The sequence below is a fragment of the Hypanus sabinus genome, chromosome 2 (genome assembly GCF_030144855.1).
Source record: "Hypanus sabinus isolate sHypSab1 chromosome 2, sHypSab1.hap1, whole genome shotgun sequence".
NCBI classification, from domain to species: Eukaryota; Metazoa; Chordata; class Chondrichthyes; order Myliobatiformes; family Dasyatidae; genus Hypanus; species Hypanus sabinus.
In genome coordinates this window covers 115,378,853-115,391,139 of record NC_082707.1, presented here as the reverse complement: position 1 = coordinate 115,391,139, position 12,287 = coordinate 115,378,853, and the positions used below count along the sequence as shown (strand labels likewise).

The 12,287-nt window shown below is 36.7% G+C and overlaps 1 protein-coding gene across 4 annotated transcripts in view; it reads right to left on the bottom strand.

The window, feature by feature from the left end:
* The window catches only part of exd1 (exonuclease 3'-5' domain containing 1), a 124,801-nt gene that overhangs the window by 46,096 nt on the left and 66,418 nt on the right, over positions 1-12,287 (bottom strand). For all 4 annotated transcript variants that reach the window (XM_059952892.1, XM_059952882.1, XM_059952900.1 and 1 more), the window contains 2 exons: positions 11,770-11,834; positions 9,763-9,839 (listed from right to left, as the gene is read on the bottom strand). In XM_059952892.1, coding sequence (XP_059808875.1) covers positions 9,763-9,839; positions 11,770-11,834 — 142 coding nt within the window. The remainder of the gene's footprint in view (positions 1-9,762; positions 9,840-11,769; positions 11,835-12,287) is intronic.

Below are 12,287 nucleotides of genomic sequence, written 5' to 3'. Positions count from 1 at the left end.
AAATACATTCAGAGGCCTTTTATAAGATTAAAAATGATTGGGAAAGAGAACTTTACTATCCCTATTGAGAATTGGGATAAAATTCTTCAATTAGTTAATTTATCATCTATATGTGCTAAGCATTCATTGATACAGTTTAAAGTTGTGCACAGGGCTCATATGTCCAAGGATAAATTGGCTCGTTTTTATTTCCATATAAATCCTAAATGTGACAGATGTCATTCTGAGATAGCATCTTTAACTCATATGTTTTGGTTATGTCCGCTTTTGAAAAAATATTGGAAAGACATTTTTGATATTATTTCCATGGTATTGAACATTGATTTACAACCTCATCCTATTACTGCAATCTTTGGTTTACCAATGATGGAGTTAATCCATTTATCTTCTTCTGCTTGTCGGATGATTGCATTTCTTCCATTAATGGCTAGAAGATCTATTTTGTTGAATTGGAAAGAAATTAATCCCCCTACCGTATTTCATTGGTTTTCTCAAACTATGTTATGTCTAAATTTGGAGAAAATTAGAAGTGTCATTTATGACCCTTCTATTAAATTTGAAAAGATTTGGAGGCCATTTACTCAATATTTTCACATTATGTAATTTGACCCTGTTCTAATCCTATTTGTTTTTCCGGTTTTGATTATATATATATATATGTTGAGAGGATTGGAGTTGTGGACACTGATGATTTTGTAATTTTTTTTATAGATACTATGAACAGCCCATTTTTTTTCTTCTTTCCTTCTTTTTTTTTCTTAATAGTTAGTGGTTAGTTTGTTAGTTTAGTTTTTCTTAGGGTATTAAGATTTTTTTTCCTTTTTCTCTTTTCTGTTTTTTTCAACATGAATTACTTAGTTTTTTTGTTTCATTTATATGACATTTGTATCATTCATGATTTGGGAAGACTTAACTATATTGTACTTACTGCTTGTGTATCCTTTTATGTTCATTTTAATTTTGTAAGTTTGTAATTCCATTATCTATGTACTAATCTTATCATGTTGACATTAATAAAAAGATTGAAAAAGAAAGAAAGATCTTGTGTGATAAGGGATAGCCAAGACTTTAAAGGCTTCTTACACCTTTACTCATATGCTTTACTTCTTTATAATGCAGGACAACATTTGACCCATCTATTCTATGCTACTTCTCAAAGAAATTCAATGCCATTTCCCTACATTTTCGTGTAACCTTTCCTTTCACATGTGCCCATTGACCCTACCAATTCCTCCATCAGCCATATTTTAAGGGTTAATTAACTCACCAACCTGTGCACCTTTGGGATGCGGAAGGAAACTCAAGTGGTCATGAAGATCAAGAACAAACCTGGATGATTGGAACCAAAACACAGCTGAACTACTTGCAGAGTCACTGTACATATACCAACTAATCCAGCCGAGTTCTAACAGAAAGTTAATGGCACAAGGTTGTTTACTTTCTCAAGACGAGATTCAACAGTTTTCCACAAATCCAAGGTTGGGGCACTATAATACACTCCTTTCTCCCTGGACAAGGAGGAGTTAGTTGTGTTTCCCAAGTGTGAGCCGTCTGGAGCTTAGCTCCTGGTAGAGTCACCCATAGCGGTAAGGTCAAGAGGGAGGTTCCAAACAATGATCAATTCAACCAAGATCTCAATGGTGGAGTTGGTGGAAGATGAGCAGTGAAGGTGGAGGATGCTGAAGCAATGAAGAAACCTCAGTTGTCTCACACGCCGTGCCACTGGACTATCTGTCAAGGACCGTGTGGTGGCTGCCCATGCATCAACCTCCCCACATTAACAAACTCTCCATTAAGGGAATAACTTCTTGGAAGAAAATCATACTTTACTTGAGTGACCACACTACTAATACACTCCACACAACTTCAGCAACTTGATCATTACTCATTGTGTGTTGCATAACCTAATAAGTAGGAAACCTCTGGCCAAGCTTAATATCAGACTTAAATTCCAGAGCAGGAGCAGCATTATGTCAGTAACAAGTGCTTTCCAGCAGAAGAGAGGCTTGTCTGGAAGAGCACTCAGGAGAAATTTAATGGTTTTCAGGTGCTAAACCCAAGATGCTACCTTAGCAGTTCTTACAATTAGACTTTAATCAGTACCTGCACTGATCAATTTCCTGAAAAGTAATTTGGACATGGATTTCTTATCTATCTCCCACATGCGTTATCTTTTTAATGTTATTAGAGGGAGGCCACACAATGATGTTCTAACATACTGCAAAACATTTCCAGACAATAAAAAAATGCCTAGATTCAAAGTGCTTGTCATCTTCTCGTGCAGCAGAATGCTGCTCAAACATGTTATACTTTTTTCTTCCAGCTCTACCAAGGGAAAAAAAGGCTTTCATGGGAATTGTATCAAACAAATCTGACACCAAACTATAAAAGAAGATAAAAGGATAGATGAAACCTGCTATTACATCTGCCAGGAATGTAGGATTTAAAAGAATATTGAAAGGGGAGAGAGGCAAATAGATGGAGAAGAAATTCAAAAGACCATCTAGGCAGCTGTTAATGGTTCAAAACAGGCTGAATGAAACACCAGAATTAAAGGAGCAGAGATCGTGCTGGGTGAGGGTTTGCAGGCTACAGACAGGAATTGGGTTGAAACCAAGGATTTTTTAAAAAATTGATAGGATTAATGGATCAGGAGCTAATGTACGCTGGAAATAGAGGAAGTGAAGGATGAATGAGACAGACTTAGGATGCAGGTGATAGTTTTGATTGAATGGAAAACTTGAGTATACAAGAAAGCTTGAAAACAAAGGCACAGATAAATGATTCAGCTCCTCTGCTGCTGGAGCATAAGTGAACAGTTAATTAAGTTGGTAATGTGGCAATGAGCAGATAGAGAGATGGAAACCATTATAGCATTGAACAAAATGAGATTTTAAAGTTCAAAGTTCAGAGTAAACATCAAAATACATAGTAGTGCTCAAAAGTTTGTGAACCCTGTAGAATTCTGAGTTTCTACATGTGACCTAAAATGTGATCAGATCTTCACGCAAGTCCTAAAACTAGATAAAGAGAACCCAATTAAATAAACAAAAACATTAATACTTGTTCATTTATTTATTGAGAAAAATAATCCAATATTACATTATGTTAAGTTAATAAATTTCATGACACATGATGATAATAAACCTGATTCTGATGTATTTGTTGGAAAAAGAATGTGAACCTTTGTTTTCTGGTGTGACCCCCTTGTACAGCAATAGCTTCAACCAAACATTTCCGGTAACTGTTGATTAGTCCTGCACTTCAGCTAGGAGGAACTTTAGGCCATTCTTCCTTATGAAACTGCTTCAACTCTGGTGAGCTTCCTTGCATGAACTGATTGTTTCAGGTCTTTCTATAACTTTTGTATAGGATTAAGGCCAGAACTTTGACTTGGCCATTCCAAAACATGAGATTTCTTCTTTTTAAAACTATTCTATTGTTGATTTACTCGTCTTCTGGATCACTGTCTTGCTGTATTATCCACCTTCTATTAAGCTTCAGATTAGACTACCACCCTGGCAGTCTCCTGTAAAATGTCATGATACAATTTTGAATTAATTGTTCCCTCAGTGACTGCAAGCTGTCGAGGCCCTGAGGCAGCAAAGCAGCCCCACACCATGATGCTCCTTCACCATTCTTCACACGTGAGATGAGGTTTTGATGTTGGTGTGCAGTGCCCTTCTGTGCATTTTTGCCAAAAAGTGCAACTTTCATCTCACCTGTCCACAGAAAATTGTCCCAGAAGCACTGTAGAACATCCAGGTGGTTTTCTGCAAACTTGAGACATGCAGCAATTTTTTTTTGGTGTGCAGTAGTTTTCTCCATGGTGTCCTTCTAGGAACACATTCTTGTTTGGCGTATTTCTTATAGTGGACATATGAACAGAAACTTCAGCAAATTCCAGAGATTTCTTCTGGTCTTTTGCTGTTACCCTTGGTTTCTTTGCTTACCTTCTTTGGCATTGCACGTTGTGTTCTTGGTGCGATCTTTGCTGGATGCCCACTCCTAGGAAGAGTAGCAACGGCACTGAATTTCCTCCATTTGTAGACAATTCCTCTTACTGTAGACTGATGAACACTCAGGTCTTTAGAAATGCTTTTGTAGCCTTTACCAGCTTTACCAGCCTTTACAATTCTTCTAAGGTCCTCTGAAAGTTGTTTTGATTGAGGTGTGGTGCACATGAACAGATCTTTCTTGAGAAGTGCAGGCTCTGCCAGTAACCTGACTGTGTCTTCTTGTAGGGCAGGGCACCCCTACAATCCATACCTCCACTCTCATCTCACTGAATGGAACACCTGATTCCAAATAGCTTTTGTAGAAGGCATTACCCCAGAGGTTAACATACTTTTTCCAATAAATACATGTAACATTGGATCATTTTTCTCAATAAATAAATGAACAAGTATAATGTTTTGTGTTATTTATATAATTGGGTTCTCTTTATCTAGCTTAAGACTTACTTGAAGATCACCTTTAATGTCATATAAATTTTTAGGCAGAAATAGGGAAAATTCTACAGGGTGCACAACTTCTTAGCACACTGTGCGTCACCGTATACAACTCCGAGATTCATTTTTTGGCAGGCAGTCACAGTAAATATGAGAAACACAACAGAATCAATGAAAGACAGCATCTAACAGCATGGACCAAAATAAAAGCAAATGATAAGCTATTTAAATACAAAAGAGAAAAGAAGAAATAATAAAAATAATAATAAAAAACAAGCACTAAATAGAGAACATGAGATGAAGAGTCCTTGAAAGTGAATCCAGTTCATTGGGAACTAAATGATGCAGTGAGTGAAATTCAGTGAATTTATCCCCTTTGGTTCAAGAGCCTGATGGCTGAGGGGTAATAACTCTTCCTGAAACCGGTGGTGCAGGTCATGGGGCTCCTGTACCATCTTCTTGATAGTAGTTGCAAGAAGAGAGCATGGCCTGGATGGTGGGGGATCCTGATGATGGATGCTGCACTCCTGAGACAGCGCTGTGTAGGTATTCTCGATGGTGGGGAGGACTTTGATGAACAGGGCCATCTTCACTATCTTTTGTAAGCTCTTCCGTTCAGGGGCATTGGTGTTTTCATACCAGGTTGTGACGCAATCAGTCAATATGTTCTTCACCATACATCTATAGAAGTTTGTCAAAATTTTAGATGACATACCTAATCTTTGCAAACACCTAAGTAAGAAATTAGGGTGGTAATTAGGTCACAATATTCTGTAATGAAGGTTGAGCTCAATGTCAATCTCAGTTTCTCCCAGTAACTTTGAGATACAAGATGCAGCTTCACAATATGTTTATAAAGAGGAGACAGTGATCAAAGATTCATTCAAATAACTGGAATGACCTTGTGGCATTCTGCAGAGACTGTACTAGAGTTAGAGACAGAGCCTGTGCTGCTGATTGTTCCAGTACTTCTCTTCTATTGTGAACCTCTGCAGTCTGAGAAATTGCAGGCTCTCCTGAAGCAGTTCAAAAGATGCTTGATGGCAAGAAATTGCTAATTAATAAACAGGAGGTAGATATATTCATGTTGTTTTGTTTTATCAAAAATTTAATTATTTTAAATGCATGCATTTTCTTCATAAATTTTCAAAAATATTTTAAAATAATTTCCAGATTTTTACCCTCAGCTTTGATGAGTAAGCAGGAGATCAATTACTGAAAAATCAGTGGCTGAAAAAGTACAGAATATATTTACTCTGCTGAGATAAGTTAGAGCAAAGAATGCAAGTGTTACAATAGGAGAAAAGCCATTCAAGAATGAAATCAAGAAATCAGTATCCACTTAAAAGGCTATCTTAACCTGCAACATTTTCCAGAAAGACTGGTTGAGTTATTCTGAAGTGAAATTTTTGCCTTTATTTTATGCTTTTCAAGAACTTCTCAAATGATTTGCAACTAAGGAAGTATTTTTGAAATGTAACCACTCCTGTACTGTAAGAAAGGCAATAGCCAAATTATGCACTGAGAATTCTTAAAAATAACCATGTGATAATAATCAGATTATCTGCTTTTCTCAGTGACGCTGACTGGAGGATAAATACTGGCAAGGACACATTACTATTCCTTAAAATAGTCCCCAACAAGTCTGTGGATCCTCAGCTTTCACATCTTTCTGCTATTAAATGAGGAAGCAAACAGTTCCACAACCCACACTCTAATAAATGTTGGATTGGTATATCAATCAGCTACAGTAAATTAACCCTAATATCAATGGGCAAGTAGAGTATCAAGCGGGTGGGGGGGGGGTGAGAGAAGGGGAATTAATGATGGGATTACTCTGAGAGTAATGAGTTAGTTGGTCTCTTACATTGGACAAAAAAATGAAATATCAGTGTTGGTAAGGGAATGCCATCAATGGAAAACACTAAAGGTGTAAAAACTTCAGTTAAAATGAACGAGTGACAAAGCAGACTCAAGGGGTTGAATGAGCTATTGCTTTTCCAAGCTATGTTTAACACTACATCATCCTCTCTTACTATAAAACACCAACTTATCCAGAGCACTGATTGATCTTCTATGTTTATGGGATTACATAGCACATAAACAGATCATTCAGCTTGGGCACTTATGTTCCATCTGAGGGCTATCCTCTTTTTCATCTGAATCTATTAATATAATCCACCCCATTCCCTCCAGTCTCAGATTTAAAACCTTTAGGTTAATTTCATTCCCTTGCAAGATGTCACTTTTTCCAGACCATTTCTTTTACCCTAAAAAATTCCAGATTTTCAGTTTCTCTTACTCACCCCCATTCCCTCACCATAATATGGCAGAGACTTCAGCCATCGGTGTTACATTGAGACATTCCTTTCCTCTATCTACCTCACCAGAAATCTATCCTTTTGACTAAACTATAACCTTATTATATGCAAATTGCTCATGTAGAAAATCCCATGTAATGACGCCATACAAATGTAATCTATTTTTATTGACAAGATTAAACAGGAACTCTCAGGGCACCCTCTAATCATGTTTTATGACATACATGCCAGGTCTGCCCCCTTGTCCTTCAGTACATCTTCAAGGCAACAGTGCAGCAAGCTTAAACAGGAGCAAATGAGTCACCTCAGTCAATTGCAGCTTACCTCAAGAAATTTGTGGATGGCTTTTGTATTAATATAGAGTAAATCTAATCTACTGACTCCCACAAAAATACACTAATGAAAAACCTGGTTATTTTGAGCTACTGCCCTTTAACTTTGTTAATGAAATAAAATTGCAACTTCTTTATTTCAAAAGCATGGGCATCACTGGCAAGGTCAACAATTAATACTCAGTAACAAATTTGGAAGCAGATCCAGATGTGTCCAGAAAGGGATTGGGACATATAATATAACAAGCTGATGAGAAGAGGCCACACTGCATCTGGTAATAAGCAATGAACCTGACCAGGCAACATATCTCTTAGTGGGTGAGCATTTTGGCGACAGCGACCACAACTCCCTGCACTTTACTGTAGCTTTGGACAGAGACAGAGTAGAAGTACAAGACCACAGATATAGGAGCAGAATCAGGCAATTCATTCAAGTCTGCTCCACCATTCCATCATGTTTGATTTAGTATCCATCTCAACCCCCATTTTCCTGACTTCTCTCAACTACTGAGCACATTTACATGAATTGCTGTTGCAGAAAAGCAGCATCCTTCATCAGGAACCCCCACCACCCAGGACATGTCCTCTTCTCGCTGCTGCCAGACTCACATCACCAGGTTCATAGACAGCTACAACTGATGGACTCACTTTCACGGACTCTTCATCTCAATGTTCTTGATACTTTATTCCTTCTTTCTTTCTTTTTTTCTTAATTAATTAATTAATTGATTATTAATTCTTTCTTTTTATATTTGCGTAGTTTTAGTTGTCTTCTGCACTCGGGTTGAAGGACCAAATGGGATGGTCTTTTATTGATCCTGTTATGGTTATTGTTCTATAGATTTATTGAGCATATCTGCAAGAAAATGAATCTCAGGGTTGTATATGATGTACATGTACTTTTGATAATATATTTACTTTGAACGTCACCAGAACTTATCATGGTGGCCTACTTTCTATAAAAGACATGGACTGGATTGTAACAATCACTTTATATCCCAAAGCTCATCTGCATTTGAAATCCTGAATTATATTTCCATTATAGAGCATTTCCACCAACAAGATAAACCAGGTAGTATAATAGTACAGATAATAGGTTTTTGGTGCTGTGAGGAGTTGAATCTTCTCTCCATCTTTATGCAACTTTGTCAAGGTGCTCTAGTTTATCTCTCCCATATCCCAAAGGTGTGTGGGCTGGTTTAAAGTAAACTTATCATCAAAGTACGAAAGTGTCACCATACATTACGCTGAGATCCACTTTCTCAGTTAACTGAGATTTAGTTTCTCAGGTAGTTAAACAGTTACTCTTAATTGTCTCTAGTGTGCAGATGAGTGGTTGAATGGGGGGGGGTGGTAAATGATCTGAATATAGTGGGGAATAAATGGCGCAGGATTAGTGGAAATGAGTACTTGATGGTAGACTCAGATTTGGTAGGTCAATGAGCCTGCTTGTGTGCTGTGTGGCTCTTATAAATAACCATTTTTAATTCAGGAGTTCATCAATTATATAGTATCTGTGTATGTACAGCTGAGAGTCAAATGGCTGATAATTCTTTTGCTCAGTGCATGAATTCCTGATTCATCTGTAAACCAAGGCTATACAAAGGAGAAGAAAAGTACAACTCCAGTGAGTGAGGGAACCAGGGCCCCAACAAGTGGGAAGGTATAGTATACGGCAAACACCACCTAGTGGGCCTGATGCAGAAACATTGGGATTTTCAAACAGTCAGACAGTGCATGATCAGAGTTCTACTTTAACTTGTGTTTTCTTTCGTGTATATTTAAAAAAAAGAGGAAAAGTGATCAATGATGAAACCTATTTAATATTTGATTGTGAGTCCAAGATTAGCTTTATTGACAGAATTAGTTACAAATTTTGAGCAAATGAACAGAAATGTAAGCTTATTTTTCTGATAGGATGGGAAAACAATGGAATCAATTATCAGTGTTGGCAATGCATTGGGAAGTCTTAATGGGTTTTCAAGCAATCAGTTAGACTTTCAAAGTGAAGGCAGAGTTATGAGATACATTCTTAGAGAAAACACCATGGATAGGTGAAAGAGATGAAAAGAAAATTAAATAGATATACACATAAATTCTGACAGATTTTGCCAAAAAAAAAACATTCAACAGCCTCAACCAGTTGACCTCTTATCTCACTGCAATATTGCATAGGTTAGTGTAGAAAATGTGAAATGCTGTCTGATAACCTTTGATTTCAGCAATACAGAGGTGAAAATGGTCAAGGCAGTAAAAACAAATGACAGCCAGTATTATTAGACATGATCACTATCTTAAGACTCCAAATGGGAAGTATGCAGGTAGCATAAACAACAAATCATGCTTAACCCTGATATCCTTCAAAGTTAAGCACGCACCTACATGCTTACCTTCAAGGTTGAAAATTTAATAAATAATGGTGTTCTGACCAAGATGCCTGAATAATGAAGGTTCCTTAGTAATAGCAAAACTCCAAGGGAGGTTTGTACTCCAGAACAGACAAACTTTTCCAGATTCTTCTAATTAGTACAGATAACAGTGTAGATCACCTTCAACATAATCAGTGCTGAATGTAGCACAACCACTTTGTATTCAATTAGATTTAACACCTCTTTGTTTTCAAAAGAAAAATCAATAATATTGTATAAATGAACTTACTGCTGGACCAAATTTCTGATGAAACTGGTTAATGACAATGATTTCCAAATCATGTTCCAAATGTTCATATTCCAAATCTGAAAGAAATCAACATTTATTGCAAATGTGCACATAACAAAGCTGAACTTACTATGCATGAAGGTATGTTCTGAAATGTACTAACACTTATCTATAGATGGAAAGGACATAATTGTCAAGTCTTTATATCTTTTGATGTCATTATTTTTCAACTAAAGCAGTTATTGAAAACTACAAACTCCAAATTCGGGAAAACTTATATCGTCAGCCAAGAGTTAGCCAATCCAGAACAACCTGATCAAAGAGCACTACTATTTATTTCTATAGAATAGCAATGCATATACAACAAAACTCTCACATTCCCATATGACTTCATAGGACTATCCCAGATTATTTGACACATCTCGTTTGTACTAATGTTTTTCATCTCACAAATCACTCAGTTCATTCTTGATCTCTTACCTTCAACCCTCTTCATTTTAACGTCTTTTTTGGAAATTGTCCTTTAGTCTGGCTTTTTGGTCTATAGTCCTCTATGACACAGGAAGTTAGGCATTCCATCAAGTTTGTGCCAGATCACAAAGCAATCCCATTCTCCTACTAATTGTCCCTATATGTTATTCTCTCCATATTCCCATCAATTCTCCCCAGATTCCAACATACACATACATATTAGAGCCAATTTAACCTTCCAATATGTACACCTTTGGGATGAGAGAGGAAAATGGAGTTCATAGAGGAAGCCCACATGGTGATAGATAGAAAGTACAAACTCCAGAGACAACAGAAGAGTTCAGGATTGAATGCAAGTCACCAGCACTCTGAGCCGGCAACTCTTACTATGCCAATATTCCATACTTCTTACCCAATTGCCACTGCATTAGAAACAATCTTCCACTATAGTCAAGCTAACTGGATATGTCATTGTTCACGACTCCTGATGGTTCAACATCTAGTTCACCAGGTTTATTTCCTTAGGCTCTCTTTAAATGCACTAGGGCCCCAATTACCACACTTCCTTTGAATTAATGTGCATTTCTTTGAAGACACCACAGCACTGTTTCCAGGACTCCTTTTAAACTCACTAGTGCCACAGTTTTCACACTCTCTTTAACCCACTGGGGCCCTGTTCTGCAAACTCCCTTGGTTTTGTTTCTGGCAGCTTCTTTGATGTCACATGTCTACTATAAAAGTTATACTATAATGTAACATCTGAAAAATATTGGATTATTAAGAGGAATATCTGTGGTCTGGATAATCTGTTAGACCATAACCAAGGGTTTCAAATTATTGAGTTTTACTGTACTCAAACATAAAATTAACCCTTCTCTTAATACTAAAACTTACATTTTTCAAGTTGCTTGCTATCTCATTTGGTATTTTTACCAACATCCCAATGCACTACTGTGTACTTATAATGGAGATAACAAAGCTTACAAAATATTCCATTGACAGCCCAAGGTCTTGAAAACCAAAGTTCAAAGTAAATTTATTATCAGAAAACATATCAGTTGCCATATACAACCCTGAGATCCATTTTCTTGCACACACCCTAAATAAATCTGTAAAATAATAAGCATAGCAGAATCAATGAAGGACCACGCCAACTTGGGTACACCAAAAGGCAACATTATATTGTTGCCTTTTTAATTATAGATAAGAACACATAATAATTTAAAGGCACTATTACTTTAATCATCTGACCAGTTTCACAAATGCTTTCTGCATCTCTGCTCCATTTGACATTTTATTTAAATACCCAATTCCCAATTTTTAACATGTAACTGCTGCTTATTTATGTGGCTTGTCACTTGACTCATCCCCTCTATGCTTTCACACCTTATCTAACATTCTCTTTAACAGTAACAAATTTTCATGTTCCTACAATTTCTAAGTGCAGATTTTTTATGTCTAACATAAAACATTTTTTCAATGAATGGAAGGTTCCAAAGGATGAGATTGCAGTAGAAAATGAGTCATCTGAGGTACCTGGAAAATGTTTCTCTCCAAGTGCCTCCCCCGGAGCTGTATCTTTCAGTTTGCCCTTTTCATCACTTCAATAAAAATATAAAGAAAAATTGTTCATATTAAGAAGTGATTCCTATTTTGTTTTCTTCAAATAACATTCGAGGACGTGTATCTATTCTCATTTCACTAAGAAAATAATCAAACCTGAGAAATGGAAATTCACTATCACATGTCTTTGTAGCTTCAATAAATCTTTTATTGTAACTGAATTGCTTAACTCTGTCACATAAATGAAAAAGACAAGCTCAGGCCTGATTACAAATGGGGAGTCATTTAATTTTAGATAGCTAGCATGAGCCACTGGTTCCTGTGAAGACAAAGGAAATTTGGAAATGCCATGAACGTCTGGATTGTTCTTTAAATGGCTTGTTTTGTGGTGGAATAAATCAAAAAAAAATTTAATGAGGTTTTTTTTTGTATGTTGTTGGTGTGGATTTGAATCTACGACCCTCTCACATCGTGCCAAATGGATTGACTTG